We start from the raw sequence: 21,713 nt of genomic DNA on the forward strand, positions 1-21,713 counted from the left end.
ATCCAGGAAGCACCCTTCAAGAAAGGCAGGTATCTCATAGGACAGGAAATGCAGAATCTGAAAATAAACTATTTATTGTTGTCATATTTTCACAGCTATAGTATGTATTAAGGTTTTTCTGATTTTTTTTTTTAAAGTTACTGTTCTGTAAAAGACTGGCCACTTATGGTTGCTTGCTTTTTAATTTAATCTGCATTTGAACTTTCTTCAATCATACAATTGTTTGGCATTGGAAGAGACTGGAGATTGTCTAGTCCAGCTGCTCTGCTCAAAGTAGATTCAGCTGGAGAGCACTGCTTAGAGCTATATCCTGTCTGGTGTACAATTACAGAATCATTCTAAACCCTTAGAATTGGAATGGGCCATTAAAAGGTCATTTAGTCCAGCAGTGAACAGGGACATTCACAGTTAGAGCAGGGTGCTCAGTCTGGTCCAACCTGGCCTTGAAAGTCTCCAGAGATGGGGCATTCCCCACACCTCTGGGCAACCTGCTCCAGTGTTGCACCACCCTCACTGTAAAAGACCTTTTTCTTACATCCAACCTAAATCTACCCTTTTTAAGCTTGGAACCATTTCCCTTTTGTCCTGTCACCACAGACCCTGCTAAAGAGTCTGTCCCATTCTTTTCTGTAGCTCCCCGTTAGATACTGAAAGGCCACTATCAGGTCACCTCAAAGCCTTCTCTTCTCCAGGCTGAACAGCTCCAGCTCTCCCAGCCTGTCCTCACAGGAGAAATGTTTCATTTCTTGGATCATTTTTGTGGACCTCCTCTGGATGCACTCCAACAGGTCTGTGTCTCTCCTGTACTGAGGACTCAGCATCTGGATACAGTACTGTAGCTGAGGCCTCACCAGCACACAATAGAGGGGCAGGATCACCTCCTTCAGCCTGCTGGCCGTGCCTCTTTTGATGCAGCTCAGGATACTGTTGGCTTTCTGGGCTGTGAGGATGCATTGCTGGCTCATATTCAGCTTCCCAACTACCAGTAACCCCAGGTCCATTTTGATAGGACTGTGCTCAATCCTTTCATCCCCTGTCTTGTATTGGTAGCAGATGTTGTCTTGACTGAGGTGCAATACCTTGTATACTTGGATTTATTGAACCTGACGAGGTTCTCCTGGGTCCTGTGCTCAAACTTGTCTAGTTCCCTCTGGATGGCATCCAGTCCCTTGGGTCTGTCGACCTCACCCACACAGCTTGGTGTCATCCGCAAACTTGTTGAGGGTGCATTTGACCCCACTGTCAATGTCATTGATGAAGCTATTAAAGAGCATGATTCCTAGCACAAACCCCTGGGGGCACCACTCTTCGCTGATCTCCATCCAGGAAATTTATATTATCTTGGCTATTTATTCCTTGGTCACAACTGTGAATTTATGGGTGTTAAATCATCCACAGAATGGCCTGTGAATTTTTACTATTATCAGTAGAAGCATTTTGAAGATTTCACAGAAGAAACAAGCATTGACTAATAGACTACAAATTTCAAACAAGACATAGTTCATATCAAATCTTACATAAATGCAAACAATAATACTGATGATAATTTATTATGTGTTTTAATATTGCAATAACGGTATATAAGAATAGCAGCAAGAATGCTTATTTGTATCATTTTGCGTGAACAGGAAGCCTTCGATGAAATTATTCTGTTTCTGTGTTAATAGTGAACAGATTAGTATACAGAAAAGGACAAGGAATTGAATTGACCTACCTCAGATTCATATGAAGTGTGTTGGATTAGTTTCACTGTTTATTTGCTCTGAAGTTACAAAAATAAATAAATAAATAAAATTGCATGTAATGTGCTACTGAGATTATTAACCATTCTTTTGAGATTTTCAGAAATAAAAATGAAAAACAGCAAATTTGCCACTTGAGTTGGATGTTAAATATTTTATTGTTTGTGAACTGTTGTTAAATGTGATCATACGGAAGTGTTTATGAGCATATTTCCTAAAGGAAATATGCATTTTTATCTTGTCTCTCTCCAGTCCCCATGCTGTCCAGAGTAACCTGATTTAAATTACCTTACCAGCCTATTATTGAATAATTTCTTCATGTCACATAGAATGTTTTATTCAGTCTGTGTCATTTCTGTGATATAAATTCAAAATCAGACTGAGCTGACCAATGAAAAATCTGCTAGGAGCTATTCCCTTTTTGCTCAAGGTTGTGACACTTGAGTGGTTTAAAAGGATGAATAAGAGCATTTCTGAGTGTTTTTAGATACTGAAACTTCCTTCTCCTTCCCCCATGTTGAGATCTCATAAACGTGTTCACCTTTGTCTTATCCTGCATTACTGGTATTCTGACTGATGCACTATCATTTTGATGTGTCCTTCTGCAGGTTGTTAAGTGTGCTATGCTGTGAGCTTAATACCCTTTTGCTCTTGGAAACTCAGTATAAAGTGTCACAGGTTTTACTGACTGCTCAGGAAGAAAATGTCACAGAAGCTTCAGAAGGACCAGGGTAAGAATTTACCATTGTAAATGCTACTTTCAACTGTCAGACTTTGCTCCTTAGAATATATGAGTATATATAATGCCTTTAAATATACAGATGGTCTCAGTGAAGTTGTCATCTAATCTGTTTTTATTTACGTGCATGCTTGTCATCAGTCTCAAATTAACAAAAGATGCAGGCTTGTTCTTTTTCCTACTTCCAACTCAAAAGTGTAAATGTGAAAGTATTTTTATTTGCATTAATCTTATTTCTTTTTGTGTGTGTGTGTGAATGTAAATACACATTTTTGAATAATTTTGTAATTCTTTTTATGTATATAATGGTATTTATGTTCATGTATTAAATGCACCAGTACTTTGATTTTTTTTGTATTTGTAACTTAGTCATTTCTCCAACTGCAGTGGCTTTCTGTTGCTGACATATAAATAAAAATGCACAATGCATCTTTAAGAAATGAAAGCTTATTTGGAGGACTGAAACTGGCAGTCATTTTGTCCCTGACACTTTGTCCTTTCTATTAACATGTTGAACATTAATAACTCAACTCTTACTGTTTGCCATATGGGGCCAGTACAGAGCTTGAATCTGGTGTGGGCTAAATCTCAGCAGATGAATACCATTATTACTGTTTGAAGAAGAGACCTATTATTTCCTTGAACAATAGCTCATACCGTGTTCTAAGAAATTTGGTGTATAAAAACTGATTTTTATTCCATTTAAAAATTTCAGTATCCTGGGCTGCACAGTGACTTCAGACAGGGAGTTGCATGTGCCTAAGTTCTGAGTAACTACTTATTTGTTAAGGCAGAAATTTGCTGATAGGTCAAATAAGAAACAAATTTTGACACACTGTTAACTGTTTCTGCCCTAGTTACTGAGCACAGGGCGTAATAAAGTTTGTCAAGTTTTCTGCTCTTTTTTGTCTCCTAATTGCCAAGATAAGTCACTGATAAATTGGTTCTGGTTTTATTTCAGTTATTTTTGTGTGTTTTTTTGTTTTACAGAGATTTTATCGTTGATAGTCTCTCAGTTGAGAGAAACCATGTTCTTGTCAGAATAAATCTTATTGGAGGACCACAGGAAAGAATTTTGCCTTTGAGAGCGCTAGAAAAGGTTAGAATCTAAAGTTTAACAATTTTTATTTCTGTAACTCTCATCAATTGAACATTTTATCGATATCAGAACGTAGAAATTACTTATCATTTAGAAATAGCAGTCCACCTTTAGCTTTATAAATGTCTACCAGCGTCATAGAAGAAAATACATTACTTTTACTGTCTAGGTGACTGCATGTGTTTGGGACTTGCCACATTCAGATGAAATTTTTGTGTTGCTTCATTTTAGTGCTTCTTTTCTCACTATAAAAATGAATGCAATTTGTCTATTTCTCACTTTTATATTCCTGTATTTTCTTCATTGCCTCTTCTTTTTTTTTACAGACCTTTTATGTAATGTTTTTTCTCTTCTTGGTTTTTCATCTGTACTATTGAATACCTTGAGCTTTCATCGATGCTCTAACAGTACAGTGTTTGTTAAGCAATTCCTTTAAATGTTCTGCTTCTTACTGGCTGTCACTCTCATAAAGACGAAAGACAAATTACTGTCAGCACAGGAAAGCCAGATAGATCAGTGTATAAAATTGGAAATACAGTGCTTTTTTGAGAACTGCAATTTCCCTTTTGGTTGACAAAAGAATCATAGCATCAAAACTGTCAGTGGTATGCACCAGAACAAGTTCTAGCTCAAGCACTTTGTGGATTTTATGTCCTTTAACTTTTCTTTTAGTTATGAAGTATTTCATCTTGCACTGTAGTATCAAGCATAATTTTGTTGGATAATCAGTAGTTCTGGGAACCTGACATGTGTAGTAATTGAGAAAATTAATTCATCTCCTGTCTTAACTTACTTTTTTGTCTTCTTTTTAGGGCAGTGATCCTTATCCTTGGCCAATGTTTTCATCATTCCCTTTGCCAAAGTGTTATCTTGCAGAAGTTCCTAGGAAAGCTGATTTCAGACAAGGTACGTGCAAAGCATGTGAATACTGTAGATGTTGAACTGGCATCTCTGTCTATTTATTTGTTTATTTATTTTTCCTTAGATCGTAATCTCATGAATACCTAAGGATTTTTTATTGTTGGCTGCATTTGTAGCTAAATAACTCAGTTTGGTTTTGCTTGTCTTGTTTTGTGCAACTGTCAATCTGCAAAGCTCTGTTTAGAAATCTAATTCCTATGCAAACCTCAAGATTAACCTTTTGGCTCAACTCAGGTGGGTGACTCATGAGATATATTTATATCATTTCTCTAGTAACTGAAGCAAGACATTATGGTTAAGCTATAATTTTTTTGTACACCGTTTCCTTGATTCAGATCCCTGTGTTTACAAAACTTGGTGGTGTGTGAAATAGACAGCGTTTAGGAGAGTCGATTTCCACAGTGAACATCAATTTAGAATGTGGGCATAGTGAAGAATCCTTTGAAGAACTATCTAGGCAAAGCAATTTAATTCACAGAATCCATTTTAAAATTTTAATTTGCGTAGACAATGCAAAAGAACATGCTGAATGAGTTACAATAAATAAATCTTTCTTTATATTTGTTCCTGTTCATTGTGTGCTTGAAATGTAATTATTAGAACTTATTTTTAAATTTCCTCAGCAGATGTTGATTTTCAGAAGAGAGAGAAATTCTACATTAACAGTAGTCTAAAACATGTATTTATAAATATCTAGAAAAACAATAAAGGAAACTTCTTTATCTTTACTTCAGTAATAAACACAGAAGATAATTGTCAGTTTAAGCTAGTGAGTTGTGGGTACTCCAGTCTACGGAAAACAGATACATTGGGGGGATTCTAGATCAGAGCTACAAATTGTGCCTTTGAGGTGTGATATGTGAGTATATACTGAAATCATAGAATCACAGAATATTCTGAATTGGAAGGGACCCACAAGGATCACGGAGTCCAACTCCTGGCTTCACATAAGTACCACCCAAAATTAAATATCTGAGGGTGTTGTCCAAATGTTCCTTGAACTCCAGCAGCTTGGGGCCATGACCGCTGACCTGGGGAGCCTATTGCAGTGCCTGATAACCCTCAGGTATAAAAAAAACTTCTTCTAACACCCAGCCTGACTTTTCTCTGATGCAACTCTATGCTATTCCCTCATATCCTAAAAATAAACAATTGCAAGTGGTCAGTGCTGAAAAGACAAAGGTGATGTAAGTCCTTCTCGCTGTAGCAGCTGCATTTTCATGATCACAGACCTGGTATAGCTTATAAAAGTAGCTAGTGTAATGTAAGTCATAGATAAAACTTACAGCACGATATTGATGGTGGTCATCAAAAAGAATTTATTCACACTGCATTTGTGATTTTAGAAAAAGAAAATACTTTATTTTTCTATTCTTTTTAAGGACAGTGATAAATATCCAGCAGTGGGACCTTTTTTGGTTGCACTCCCTAGGTAGGTGTTGAGGTTTAAACTGGCATGTAGCTCTGCACTGTACAGTCATTTGCTCATTCCCCCCTTCCCCATGGGATGGGGGAGAGAATTGGAAGAAAAAGAGTGGGACTTGGGGGTTGATATAACTATTTACTAGCATCCCTTTGGCCAATTTAAATCAGCTCTCCTAATTTTCTTCCCTCCCAGCTTCTTGGGCCCTTCACTGAGAATGGCCTTGGTTCTGTACAACACTGTTGAGCAGCAACTGCAAACACTGGTGTGTTACCAACATTGTTTTTCTCCTAGAAGCAAAACATAGCATCATACCAGACGCTCCAAAGTAAACAATTCCATCCTAGCTGAAACTGAGGGAACGAGGGCTGCGCAGACTGATTAGCTGTAAGAGACAGAGCAGTGCCAACTCTGCAGTACCAAGACTCAAAGCCTGCTTCTTAGAGGACTTTCTAAACATTCTCAGTGACACGCTATGCCACAAACAGTGGTACCTGAGTATTTTGCTTCACTGGGTTAAAAATTAATCATAATTTATGCTGGTAAAATTAATAACTGCATTCCTCTGTTTCATAATTGTACTTTGAATGGGTAGATTGACCCTTTTGGGATGTTTCTGGAAGGTGTGCATTGTGCGTTTGAGGAAAATCTGTGATACTTCTTTCTTTACAAATGCCTGCTCTGGTTTTGCAGGTGTTTGGCATTTATGTGAATGATACATGTAGCTGTAGGAAAAACAAACTTTATGAGTCACAATTTAATATTCATTAGTCATTTCAGCCAATGATGTTTAAAGTTGAAAAACTGTTGGATAGCTGTATGTTAATGGCTCACCTCTGTCAAGTATAATTTATAGCGAAGCTTCAAATGATTTATACGCATCATTATTTAAGTGTGGAAATTAATTATGCTACTTCCGCCTGTTTACACTGCAGCACCATATTGCTGCTTTTCTTTTGTTTTAATTGTTCAATTATTATTTCAGTAACATAATTTGAGGGAGAGTAGTGTAGTTATTTGTTATTCCAAATACAACTATTAAAAATAATGGATTTTTTACTTGTAGTATTAACTGCTGTACTGATGTGCAGAAATCAAACTCTATAACCACAAAGTAGTTATAAAGCGGGTATGTTTAATCAGTGCTGCCACACGCCAGACACAGGGGGATATTCTCATCTAGCCTGCATACCGGAGGTCAAGAAAGGCACATACTTAAAGAGCAAGCTGCTTTATATGCATTAGATGCCCAAGAAAATACTGGGTTATTACGAGTCCCCAAAATGATTGATATCCCCCCCTTCGCCCCAAGTCTCAGCTCTTTTACACATGCTCATCTCTCAGTGGTCTTTCTGATGAAGGTCATCATGTTATTTTCTTGGACTTGGGTTAGGATGGAGGACGCTTGGCTGGCTCTGGTTGGTCATCTCATCGGCCACAACTCTGTTCACCAATCCAATACTTTGTTAATTTGTGGTTTGCCATTTTAGTCTACTGTCTCACATTCCAGAGATAGGGGAGCTAACAATGTTCTTTGGAAAAACCAAGAGACCTGCTTTCTGCACTAATTGTCTAAGTCTATAGAAAAGCATCTGTTATCGGCAGCGAGAACCTGTCTTAGCAAGGTCAAATCTGCAGCTGCCGATTGAGCACCTCACATAACTTCTAACCTAACTTACTTTCCTTAATTCAGTAGGTTATTAGAAGTTAAACATTTTAGAACTGTATTATACTGTAAAAGTCACACTTCTGTTTGCACAGATCTGTTTATCTTCTCTCCTAGTTCTGCACTTGAGAGAGTTGGTGATCAGAGTAACTGGAGAATAGTGTCTGTAATTTTCCTGCAATGATACAGTGACTGCTTAGTATTTTCCACCATTCACTGTCTTCTCTCTTCCTGAGCTACAGTCCAGAATTGCTACCAAAAATCTTCTGTAATCATATTCCTAAAGCCTTTTGTTATTCTATCTCAGCTATTGTTTTCTGAATTCTGCCTTTGCTTTATACTCTGGTTTGAGTGGAAACATACTGCCATGTTTCTGGTTTTTTAATCAGATTTGTTTTCAGCAGACTTTCCATCTTTCTCTTTCCCTGCACTGTCCTCTGTCAAAAACCAGCTTTAATAGCTTGCCTGTTATGCTTTGTAAGTTAACACAAGTATCTTCATTGCCTGCACTTTTGTGGCCTGTCCTTCTTACAAGCTTCTTTTTTTTCACTCTTTCACACTGAGTTACTGAAAGATGAAGGACAGTAGGTGTACAGACCTATTTGAAATGTGTATAGGCTTTCCTGAAATATGTGTTTCTATAAGGATTTGTTTTCTTGTGACAGTGCAATATAATGCAGTCAGGTTATTCATTATCTCTGACATGAGATTTTGAATGAGTTACACATGAATTTGAAGACCTAAGATACTTTGTCACAGAATAACAATTTTGTCATGCTCACAATTAAATAAGAAAGGGGTCGTGGCATTTCTTAGGTTTTCTAAAGCACTTATGATTTTTTCTTGCCTGCTTTAGGCACATAAGCTAGCTGGAGAATAATGTCAAGAATTAATAAGCACCTTCTTTTAGGGAAAAAAATCAGTATGATCTTACAGCAGGTTATAGTATGGTAGTTCAGACTGCATGTGCAGTGGTACTGTAGGTTCCATAGCTTTGTGAACTGATAAATATGTTTATTGTTTTGGCAAGGCTACACAAAGCAACCAGTGCTAGCACAAACAAATGGATGGTATGGAAAAATATAACCAGCTGCATATAAGGAAAAATGCAGAACTTCAGGATATGAATTAAATTGCATAAGTTTCTCTTCAATTATTTCTTGTTATTGTCAAGCCTATTTAATAGCCTGCTATCATCTGAAAAAGAAGGTCTTACTCATTATATAGAGACAAACTGCAAGGAAAATGTGGGTCAAATCAAGAAGCTAGTAGGAAGCAGCAGAGATGGATAGGTCATGGTCTTGAAAGCCTACTTTCTTGAAATTATTGTGGGATTTTTTGTGTAGTTCAGTTTCCATTAGTGGAATCAAAATTTCATCTTGGTCTGTTCAATGACTTGATTGCTTAAGTCTCAACTTGTAGTCTGTGATCCTAGGCTGCCAAACTGAATTACTGCAGTACTTTAGGAAGTGGAAACCTGTATAACTTGTAGAAGAGTGTTGTTCTCCAGTTCTCAGATTTTCTTCAACCTTAACCTGTTACAGAAACAGCAGAAAATGAGAGAAAAATAACAAAAAATCCTATCGATAATACTCTAGGAGTCAGTCCTTCTTTGCATTAATTTTTCATATTCACATAAGCTGTTCTAAGCATCAGTGAATGTTATTTGGAAAGATATTAACTGAGGATTTAGTTATTTGAGGATAAAAAAGAAATTTCATGTTAATTAATTTGGAAGAGTTATTAATGACAATAATTAAGTTGCTATAATGAGCTTTTTTTGAAATAGTATATGTTGTTTTAATAGATTTAGTAAGAGGAAGACAATTTACTGATTATATATCATTAAGGGCTTTAGACCAGCTTAAACTATATGCATTATAGTAATTCTTTTGAAAATACTTTAATCAGCTTAAAATAAGATGATCATTTGAAAATAGTATTTTTATTGTGGAAGCAAGTTGTGTTTGAAAACTGAATACTGAAACACTATGCACATGTGGAAGTAAAAAAAGGATTTGTAAAGAGCAAAAGATTGGCTCAATCACTTTTTGGATCTTTAATAAGAAGTCACCTTTTAAGACAGAATTCAATTCTACAGTCGTTGGTGGTTTGTTTTGTTTTACTTTTTCCAAGACACAGAAACAGAGCAAAGGAGAATAGCCCAGACTGTGATCTTTTTATAGTGATAGGAACTGCATGATCCCACAGAAAAGGGATTGCTCACAGTTGGAATGAGTTCATACACATTTACCTTGTTACAGGATAAAAACATTTTTTGTCCTGAAGTTGGCCAGAGAACACATAGCACTGCCAATTACTCTGGGAACCAGGTAGCTTGAGGAGAGATGCTCTAATTCATTGCTTCCATTTTTTTTATGGCCAGTATTATATGCTAGAAATCTGTGTTTGATTAGTTTTCTCTTACATATAATTATCTTTATAAATTACTTAACTTGAAATTTGCTCTGCTTTCAGAGGAAAGAAGAAATAAAAGAATGAGTAGATGAGTCAGTCCTTTCTATAATATTTACATTTTCAAACAAATCTTGGATTTGGAAAGAAACTATTCTCTCTTTGATTAGTCAAAGCATATGAATGCATTCTTTTAATCACTACTTTGTACTCCCTGTTCAGTGTGCCGCTTCATCATGTGTCCACATAGTTTTCCTAATATTCATTGTTCAGTCTGAACTCCAAAATAGAAATTTTAGGTGCAGAAGATACTTGATTTAAAACGATATATATTCAGACTTTTAAGTATAGACAACATTTTGTCAAAAGTCAGCCCAGCATTTCCCCACGGGTGGTTGTGGCAAGGGTGGCACCCCACTTGCTACTGTGTTTGTTCTGTTTTCATACTTCCCTTTGGACTTGGCTAGTTGTGAAACTTACTGCCTAGACCCGTGGTGCTTGATTCTAGAAAAATGATAAGATTATATGTAATTTCCTCTAACTTAGTTGAAAATAGAGGAAAAAATAATTTCTAGCTAGGAGAAAAGAGTGCATGCTTTCTGTCCTTTTGTCATTGTATCAGTGGCAATATTAATTTGAAATATGTGTTTCTGTATTGTAAAGAAAAAGAGGATATGGCATTAATAACAAGATAAGAGTAACAGTGAGGAGCAGTCTTTAAAATTCTTTGTAATAAAGATGATTCTTTCATAAAGATTTTTTTTTTTTGTAAACTGTAGCACATATTTGTTTTATAAGCAGGCTGAGAATGTAATAAAAAGTGCTATCTGCTGTTTTTGTGACTTGTATGTAGCAACAGACTATACTTTAATACAGTGCTCAGGTAAAATGTCAAGCACTCTGAAGTTAGAAAATGCCCCATTTGTTCTTGCATCTTAACAGCACCAGTGAAGAACCTGTGGCCGTGGCTGTAGAACATGTTGGGTTCATTTAGATTCTTCAGAGAACTGAGTGTGAAATTCTACATTTTTTTCTAAATATTAATATCAAATCTGCAACATAGCTATTGGGTCATATTTTAGTGACATCAAACATAAATGTTCACTTTTACCCCAGTTTTGACTCCTTGTGCGGAAGTTAGGAAGCACTGGGGATTATTAGCACAGCTATTATAAGAATTCATACCATTTGGGATCCAGTGTGTTTTCACAAAATTTACTTGGTAGGTATGCCTCACAGTCTGAAGGTGTACATACATATACCTTTATATCCATCTACAGTATAAGTATCTGAAAAAAAGAAGAAATTTTCTGTGGAACACTGTTGTCTTGCTATCTGGAATGCTTTATTTAGCATTCAACAAAATAATGCTACCAGCTCACTTTTATTATTAATCCAGTGATGTCTGATGGATGTTCTTCACATGTCTTTATTATTTTAGATGCTGTGATGAAATTTTCAATTTCAGAGATGAAATTACATGGAAATATCAACTGTATCTCTTTAAAATAAATTTCCAATTCTTTTAATTTTTGGTCAAAGGTGTAATAAATTTAGTGCAGTTACAGCATGTACCACAAGAACAACATAAATATTCAAAATACAGCAGTAACTAAAATCAGTTATTCTGTTCTGTGTAAAACAGAATGTAGTTAGCTTCAGAGAATAGCTGCTCCTCCAGTTTGTCATATGATAAGGGATACTTAGTCTTTTCTTTGTAACATGTGACTTCTGTCAAAAAAAAAAAAAAAAAAAAAAAAAAACAGGCAATAGCTATATTTGACTTTTCTGATATTTGATATGGATCTACTTTGTGGTGCTCTGTATCTAACAACAATAGTAGCTAAGCTTTAAAAAAAGGAGAAAAAAAAGCCAAGATTGTCATTACAGAATAACATTAATTTTGTTTCTTCTAGATAAAGATCTTGACGAGTTGATATCAATCTTACAAAATCCAGGTGGACAAACTGAGTGGGCCGAAATTTGCAGAAGGCAATTCTGCAAAATCATGAAAACCAGACCAGATATCATCAGTGGAGCAAGTGAGTATGACTTACTGAGTTTAACAAAGCAAGCAAACAAAAGGCCTTTAGCATGCAGCTGTTCTTTAAAGTTACATTGAGTTATGCTTTCTAAACAAGTAGTCAAATTTGTGTTACATTGAAATAGTTTTCTTAATTGATATTCCCCAGGAAACAGGATTGATCAATTTTAGTAAATGTTTCCAGAATTTAGGCTTACTAAACATCAAACAATCTTCTTATTCAGATTCTTCATCTTCATGTGCATTTTTAACAAAGAATAAGCATATACTGGTTAATTGTTATAGATGAATGAAAACAGCAAACAAACAAACAAACAAAAAAAGCAGGAATCACTCATATTGCATGAATCATCAAATGCCTTAAAAACTCCCTTGTAATAAATTCTTATACTTGTATAGCAGTAAAGAAGCTAAGTGTTTTCAGAAATTGCTGACTTCCAATTCAGTGAAAATTCTGTAATATTTTGTTTATAGATGCCAAAGACTTCCCTTTAAATTCCTTAGGAAAGTATCTAATAAAGTGGTGAATATATAAGAAATATTTTGTATATGGGATCAAAGTAACCCAGCAAGTGTGTTTTGCATAACAGACCTGATTTTTATGGTAATTTGTATAGCTGTATGAAAGCAACGTAACTCTTTAAGAAACTTTAAGGAAGTAATTTGTACAGGAACCTATTTAGTATTTGCTAGTAAGAAACTTGTCATTGGGATAAATGTTGTTAAAATAAAAAACTGAATATTAATAACCATACATTTTAAAGTAGCTGATTTATAAGGAGGAAAGAGAATTGACTTTGTGCTTTGTAGTAGTCTATACATCCAAACCTGTGTAAGTTGTTTTCTGCAACTTTGTTGGAGGTACCAGAAGCTAGAATTAGAAATTAAAGAGAATCATTACAATTTCTTAACCAGCAGAGTAGGGTTACTTCTGCATAACTGTTTCCAACATAAATGGAAAGTAAGTAAGGAAAGAATGTAAGTAAAAGTGAGCAAGAAAGTATCCACAGAATTGTTAAGCCTGGCATGGACTTTTGCAAGGCATCCATCTTGTTCTCCCCACCCTTCACCAACTTCATAGCCCTTTTGTACATTTTCTTATAGTTCTATGTCCTTCTTGTATCATCTCATCCACAACTGCACACAGTGCTCGAGATGAGGCCATACCAGTAAAGAGTAAGATGGGACAATCCCTTCCCTCGGCCAGCAGCAGTGCTGGGCCTCATACACCCTTTGAAATGGTTGGCCTTCTTGGCTGCCAGAGCACACTGCTGACTCATTTTCAACTTGACATCAGCCTGAATGCCCAGATCCCTTTCCCATGGGGCTGCTCTCCAGCCTCTCATCACTCCTGTCCACAGTGCTGAAGTTTTTTGAAGTTCACATGGCTGGTAATTGCCAAGCCCTCTAGTTTTTAAAGATGTTTCTGCAAGGCCTCTGCCCTTGAGGGAGTCATCAGCTCCTCCCAATTTAGTGATGTCTGTAGAGCAATGATTGTGTTGTCTTTCAGGTGTTTTTCAATAACGCAGAGGCCTTCTGGATTCAAAGACATCAAAATACTGCTTTTAGAATCCTTACTATCATACTGTTGTTTTTTGGGATAGAGGCCTGACTAATTGCAGAGCAATTTTCTGTATGTTCTCTTTTGAAGTATGTGAAAGAGAATTTTCTAGAATATGATTTCCAAATGAGGCTAACCACATTACATTTCACTTCTGAGTTGATACTCAGAAGAGCCTGTTTAACTTTACAATAAAAAAAAATCTAGGTTCTTTTAGCTGAATTTAATTTTTTTAAGTGTGGACCAAGTCTCTTGCCTTAAAGGTCATTCAATTAGATGTAGATTCTTTCTGAGGTCTGCTCTTATTTTGAGTATAACCAATTTCAAAACAATATTGCATTCACAACAGAGGGTTTTAGAATGATACAAAAAATACATTTTTCCTTATTACATTCTTGATTTTTCAACGGAGCTTATTTCAGAATGAGGGAAACAGAAGGTCTTCCACATCACACAGGAGAAGTAGTTGCAGATGAGAACTTCTGTTCTGTCCCTCAAAACAGTTTGGACCACCTTCGAATCCAACATCATACAATAACTATAGGATTTGAAAGAATTGTTTTCCTCTTTACACCAATGCACTTGTAACTTTTTTATAATGGAATTACTGTCAGAATTTCAATTGTCTTGTTTTCTTTTCAAACAAAATGCTGGTTGTGCCTTTGCCACTTTCATGTACAATAACTAAAGTCTCTCCCATTTCTTGGGAATTCATAGAAGTCCTCCATGGAGTGCCATTAGGAATGGAATTGCTTGCTAACTGTGTTCACCATTGATTTATTTAACTGAACTATGGTTGATGGTGTTGAAAATTTTGGATGCTACTCTTTTAAATAAGTCAGCAGTCCAAGGACTATTGTTAGAAGCATCTGTGATTTGGTATAGAATATGTTCCAATAACACTAGTTACTTAGAGAAAAAATAAAGAAAATCTAATATTTTCTGCTGTTGTTTTTATATTTCTGGCTTAAATTCCTCAGAGCAGTATTAGATAACTTCTCCTGGTTGGTACCAAGTAAAGCAGTTTGAGACATAACTTTTTTAAAATCAGTGCTCTTATGCTGTTTAGAAAAAAATTATATTACTTTCCTTTTGTACATTAGTTCTTTAAGGAAAAGAAGCATCCTACAGGAATACAGCTTTTTTATGAGCATGCTGTAATAATTTAGTTGATTTAAAAGCTCTTCCATTAATTTTGTATATTTTTACATACTCCTAAATTAAAACTGTGTTTATTTTGAATATACGGTTTAAATTTACATGAGATAATTGTCAGTCTTTTAAAAACTTCAGTATTTTTACTGTCAGACTACCGTAATGTAAGAAGATAAACATTACCAATAAGTCGTTAGGCCGTGACGCTCTGTGTATCTGAACATAATCTCTGCATCAGAACGTGGACTATTACAACAATACTCACTCTGCTGTACAGTAAACATTTCTACATTTTGTTTGGCTGTTTTTCCAGTAAATTGAAAATCACTGAGCCAGTTTCCATCTTTTTAAAGATTTCTAGAATGTGTTTACTTGGCAACTAAATGGTATAGCATTAAAGGATAAGAATTATAATAACTCCTTGTCATTTCACATGAACATTCTCTTGGAAGAGATGATGTCCTGTGAAAACCCTCTATTTATGTATTAACCGAATTTGCGCTGATAAACTCTAATATGTCTTTTCCTCTCTGAAACCTGATTAAAAGCTTTTCCAAGATCCTGATAGGCATGCAAATAAATACTGCCAAGTGGTTGAAATCAATTTTGTGCTCAAGTTTCAAAAAATTGCTTAGCAGTTGTTGAGCTGTCACTTCTCCTATTAACTCAAGCACTGAACTGAAATATTTGACTGTTAGGTCAAGCATGTGGTTGCCATCCAACAGAAAGGAAATAAAAATACCATGTATTAACTTGATTTATATTTTCTGAATTATGCAATATTTAACTCCTTTAAAATAGCTTCTGTTTGTTATTGTAGGATGGCTTATTTCAGTTATCGCAATATTAATAGTCATACAGTGAACATATACCTGTTAAAAGCTTTTCTGTGGGCTTTTTTTTTTTCTTGTTTTATTTACACAATATGTTTTACATTGTTTGTGGACCGCATTTCACTAAGTGTATTAATGAAGTTGTAAGACTGTGTATTCTCACAAAGGGAATAAACTGTTGCTCTTCTACATTTTTTTATTATTTTTATTTTTTACTTTTTTGCTATCCCTATGTGGTTTATTAAAGCTGTGATTAAAATAGTTCTTCTTTTAAGAATGCCTAAGAATATAAATTACATGTTTAATACTTTTTGTTTTGATTTGCTAGTCCTTTGCATTACAAAATTAGCTTTGTTACTGTTAGAGCTGGCTGGCTCTAACTGTGAATCTGTGTTTAGCTGTAAATCTTATTTTTCCTGTGAAGGGTCCTCTCAACATAATAATAGCAAAACTAAGCCTTTTAAAAACTTTTTATGAACTCATTCATTGTAAATAGATTTCTGTAAATGTTAGATAATTAATATAAAAATAATGATTTAATGTCACTTTGTTTAAAATAGCTGGAAGAAAAGTTAATTATTGTCCTGAAAGTTGGGTTTTTTTGTTTTTTTTTTTTTGTTTTGTTGTGTTTTTGCTTTTGTTTTTTTTTGTTTTCCTGGCATAACAATCAATGAGTAGAAGCTCCGTTGCCATCTACACCATAGCTTTTTATGCTGTGATCATGCTGCTGTGGTATTTTGTACAGTTTCCCACTAAAATGGTTTATTGGAATTTTCTAGTTTTAAAACAGAAAAACCTCCTGTGAATGCACAGTGTTTTGTGCAGGAATGAATGAGTAGGGGCTGAAGATTCAGTTAGATTGATAGATTATTAGATCGAGGGGATGCCAGGGAGATTGGAATGTTCAGACTTAAAAAAGAAAATCCCACCAGCAGCAACTCTTGTTACTCTCCAGTCATGTTTCCTTGCTTTGTGTTGCTGCAAGAAAGAGTCTATATGACTAATCTTTAAACCAGGCTTATGGCAACAGCACCTAGTTTGGAATATCATTTAATCATCAGAAAATGAGTATCATTGCTATATGTTGAGTTCTTAACATGTCTCTTTTCGGTATCAGTATCCTCCATGTGATCTGTATAAAGGCTTCCTTGTATCCTTCTGTTTAAATCTGTGAAGTGGTAGTTTGTTCACTTGACAGAGTCTCAAACTTGCAGAACTACAGAATCACAATTTTTTTTTTTTTTTTTTTATGATCTCTCATTGAGAGCTGTCACTAATTTCCTAAGTAACATCCCATTAAGGTGGGAAATACAATTTCTTACATGGTGATCAGTTTCAACAAGTGGTTTATCTATGTATGCACTCAAAGTTCCATGGCAAGAAATGAAGAATGCTATAATAATCATCTTAAAGTGCAGAAGTTTCAAAAGGAAATACTCCTGTCAATTAAATTTAAGTGTGTAGTTTTTTATCTTCTGATCACATAGATGGTTTTATGTTGTTTACTAGAACCAGCACTTAAAACATCATTCACTTTTGTCAGAATCATTTTGGGGTGGCTTTTTTTTTCTTATGTATCTTCTCTCACAGAAAAAAAAAAGGAAAGAGGTAAGATACTATAGTTTAATAATAGTTAATTTTCATTTTATATTGAAACCATGGAATAAATTCTGAAATCATCCTTCAAGGATTTAAAGATAACGTGCAAATTTCTTTTGGTTTACACAGAATATATTCTCGGTAAGCCCATTCAAATATAAGTTGGGAATGGTGTTGGGAATGTAAAAGCAGATTGTATGCTTTGAATTGTTCCCCCATAAAAACATGAATAAACATTTAGAAATTCAAATAGCTCTTGTTACATACTGTCATTTTGTTAGGCAGTGTAAATCTCCATTGCGTTCATCACCTTTAACGTTTTAATGTTTTTCTTCTTTTTCCAGTTTTGGCAGAATTAATTGAAAAATTTGTTTTACATCTTTCTGAGAGTCGATCGAATTGTTATTTCAGTATAGGAAGATATGAAGGTCAGTTTCCTAATGATTTACTGCTGTGCAGTCTTTAAATGTATGTATTTAAGTGTCTTTAAATGTATATATTTAAATTACTTTTCTTTAAAATGTATCTAACAGTCTTGGTATTGTTGAAAATTTTCTTCAACAACTCACGAATCTGTTTCTTATCTGATGGGAAATACTGCAATTTGGAACAAGATGTAATGTATTTGAAACAGTGCAAACAATAATTGGTCTTTAGATGCTTTCTCATTCCTATACATCTAATGGAGAGGAGATGCAGAACAGTTAAGGTTGTGATTCAAATTATTTGTTTATATTTATTTCAGGCATAAAAGATTTCCAGATCTGGTGGCATAAACATTTAAGATAGCATAATCATCCTGGCTCATCTTTTGAAAGCCCTGTATTATGTAATCCACCCCAAAGTATTTATATTGCATTAAAGGATATACATTGCAGAATTGCAATAATTGACAGAGTAACCTTGGTGTTAGTTTCATACAGATATCATGCTTACAGCCAAGAATAAAGGAGAAATGATAAATTTAATTTATTCTGAGTGTGAAGTAACACATTTTAATATTTTGAAGCACTTGCAAAATCAGAAAATGTAGCGTCATCAGTGATATCTGCTGGAAAATGCAATTTCATTCTTTACTATCTGTGAAGACTTTTGTCCTAGGTTATAGTTTACTCACTTGGAGTATCCAGTCTACCGCTAACTCTGGAGAACCAAGCCTGCTTTGGGAATAACCTGTTATTTATACTGACATTTGATTCTTATGAACATAGCATGAAAATACAGTGTCCTTGGAGACTTCAGACTTCCCTTTGAAGTTTGAAAGCAAAACACCCCTTTAGTAATTTAGAGCTTCTCTTTCTTTTATGTAGTAACCTTGCCATTTAGCCATCTACCATCTGAATATTTGCTAACAGAATAATCTTTATTTGAGTCTTTAATTTAATGAAGTGAGTTGCTAAAGTTCCACTTGTGTCATTATTTTATTCCTTCTTAAAAGCTCAGTTCACATAAAGTTGCATTGCAAGATTCTTCTAAATTCTGTCATTAAGATATTTTTGTTATTCTGCATCACTCAGGAGGTATAACAAGCAACAAAGTACTTTTCATTGACTTGTAAAATTTGCTTTTTGTGTATATCTGACACTTCTCAGTGGAAATGATGATTTCAGTGATTCTGTTAACAGCAGACAATGTCTTCATGACATAAGATTTGACATCTAGACTGCTCATCTTGCTTCTCTCATTTTTTTTTAGGTCATAGTTTAAGGTATGACATAATCTCCAATTATAAGGAAGGCTCGGGTGCAGTTTCTTTTTCTGCTTTGGGGGATGTCTATCTCATTTTTCTTGGAGGATAGCATAGCCCACAGACAACTTTTCAACAAACCAAACTACTTTTTAAATTCTTTTTGTTGCTATTATTTTTTTTAATCAACCACCCTGGTCTGTACAAAATACCTTTTTGTATTTTATAAACCTTTTTTTTCATGCATTCTTATACAAGCACTATTGGTCGTTAATTCTGAAAGGACATATATGATTACAGTTCTCAAACAGAAATTCCATGATGCATTGTGTCCTCAGTGCTTCAGCTGCCAAGTGGAAAAAAGTGAATCCCAGAGCTCAGTGATGTGCAAAGTCCTTCTCCTTTTCTTTGGGAAGATTTTTTGTTTCTTCTACACAATTGGTGTTACCAGATATCTCACTCTCTCCAAACATTTATTCATGTGCTCTTATTATGAAGAAAATAATTTTAGAAACGCTAAATGCTCAATTAAATCCTATGGTGATCAAACGTAAATAGCAGGAGTTTGAAGCTAAAGTGAAAATATTCAAGTTCAAAAATTAAATATAGTATTTTCTCTTTAACAATAAAAAGCTTCAAAGGCTGGCTGATGAACAGTTTTCCATCACAAATGCTTTTTGGTATTCCCTGATATTCTAAGAGAAGCTTAGAAATGGGACAGTGAGAGGCCTTCTGAATGATAGTCAGTAACCTGGAGCTTAGTTAATGATATGTAATGTAGGCAAAGGTCAGGTGTTTTCTTCTTGCTTTCTCTCTCTGACAGTTCTACCATTATCACACATTCTTTCTATGAGAAGTTCTACAGTCCAGGGAGGAGTGTTGTTCAGCCAAACAGCATGATTCATCAAAGGTTTATTTTGCATTTGATATGAAGATAATTAGTAAAATTTCATAGTGCATTTTTCAGATAGTTTAGCAATGAGTAGTCTCCAGGAAAACTAATTAAGAACAATAAATTCATGCTGATTGACATGAAAGTGAAACAAAATTCTGTTTCTGAAATTGAGTCTGTGATCAAACATCACTCTGGAACAGTAAAAGGGCTTGACTGTATGAATCAGTTGAATAGCTAAATTGACACTCATTTCTGTTTCTTATTTCATAAAACATATAGTATGGTTTTCTATGAAGACAGGGAATGTGATGTGAGAACTTAATTCTGTATTGCACATCCATTGTTTGTGCAGAAGGAAGAAATAACACCAGAAAATCTTTATCAGACTTTATTTACCCAAAATTACTCTTCTGTTCTCTCACTGAGTGAATAATGTTTGATCAGATATATATATATTTCTGAGAATTTTATGCTAAAGTACATCAAAGGTTGGAATTTCTCTAAGGAGAAGAATTCTGTCTTGAAAGATGATATGACAGAAAAAGTCATTCCTTTGTACGCATGTTGTGGTTTAACCCAGCAGGTGGCTAAGCACCATGCTAGTTGTTCATGCACTCCACCCCACTTCCTTTTAGGGTTGGAGAGAGAATTGGGAAAAAAAAACTGAAGTAGAGCTTGTGGATTGATATAAAACTATTTTCTAGTACTAAAAAAGGAGAATAATAATAGTTATGACTATATATATACATACATATATACACATATATATATGAATTTATATAACAAATGATGCAGAAACAATCGCCACCCGCCAACTAATGCCTAGCTAGCTCCTTGAGCAGCAGAAGAGAGTCAGATGTACTCCCACTGCCTTCAGAACTCCTTCTGCATGACATCATATGGTACGGAAAATTCCTTTGGCCAGTTTAAGTCAGCCGTCCTAATTCTCTTCTCTCCCAGGTACTTGCACCCTTCACTGAGAATGGCCTTAGGTCTGTGTAACACTGCTTAGCAGCAACTGTAAACAGTGTGTAATCAATGTTGTTTTTCTCCTAGAAACAAAACATAACATCCTACCAGACACTCTGAGGAAAACAATTCCATCCTGACTGAAACTATGATAACGTGTGTTACCTAAGCTAAAATCTTTAGCTGTTGTTAGAGATATTGTTCTGAATTAGGCAGAGCTAATAAGTTGTTAAAAAGTATACTATTATTCCAGATATCTCTTTCTAGCTCCATATCTAAGTAAGCCAAACGTGTTTGGCAATTGAATGTGTTCACCATTCTGTCTCTTGAATAAACTGACGTCTGGAGAAACAGTTTCTAATAGTTGTGTAATTTTAATGAAGAAAGCCACAATCATCATGAAAGTGGATCCAGTTTGTCAGTAAAAAGCTTAGATATTCAGTGTTTATTGTGTTCCTTAAAATGAAAAATAGATTATCTTAAAAAAGGACAGCTTTCTAAACCCTTAGGTAGCTGTAATTAGAATAACACAGTCATCCATCTGCTGTGGAATCCCTCAGGATTTCAGTCTATTATAAAATTTGCAAATATGGAAAAATCAAATTAGTTTGAGTTGTTATCATTTTGAAGATAAGGAAGAAGGAATAGTAACTGATAAACCACTTTGCATTTGCAATGTTTAATTATAAACAGTAACACAAATCTTAAAGTTTACTTTTTTGATAGCATCATTGATACTACTGTGATGTGGATTCAGATGAGGAAAGTAACACACAGTATGTATGTTATACATTAATGAACTTTGTCCATCCTCTTTTCCAAGTTTAATACTTTACAGTTTGCTTTTATTCTGTAAAAAAGACAGTCACTGAAAGCTGAATCATTGATGCCTAGCTGTAATAGGTAATAGGATGGTCTCTTAGGTGATCTTAAAGGTCCCTTCCAACCTATGCCATTCTATGATT

The 21,713-nt window shown here is 34.9% G+C and overlaps 1 protein-coding gene across 8 annotated transcripts in view; it reads left to right on the forward strand.

The window, feature by feature from the left end:
* TBC1D32 (TBC1 domain family member 32) overlaps nt 1-21,713 on the forward strand; it is an 87,886-nt gene that overhangs the window by 46,994 nt on the left and 19,179 nt on the right. For all 8 annotated transcript variants that reach the window (XR_005858242.2, XR_005858241.2, XM_004940260.4 and 5 more), the window contains 5 exons: nt 2,351-2,473; nt 3,472-3,580; nt 4,393-4,486; nt 11,922-12,047; nt 17,542-17,625. Coding sequence is in view for 6 of the 8 variants with exons in the window: in XM_004940260.4 (XP_004940317.1) it covers nt 2,351-2,473; nt 3,472-3,580; nt 4,393-4,486; nt 11,922-12,047; nt 17,542-17,625 (536 nt within the window). In the remaining 2 variants the exon portion in view is untranslated. The remainder of the gene's footprint in view (nt 1-2,350; nt 2,474-3,471; nt 3,581-4,392; nt 4,487-11,921; nt 12,048-17,541; nt 17,626-21,713) is intronic.

This window comes from Gallus gallus, chromosome 3, assembly GCF_016699485.2.
Source record: "Gallus gallus isolate bGalGal1 chromosome 3, bGalGal1.mat.broiler.GRCg7b, whole genome shotgun sequence".
Taxonomy (NCBI): Eukaryota; Metazoa; Chordata; class Aves; order Galliformes; family Phasianidae; genus Gallus; species Gallus gallus.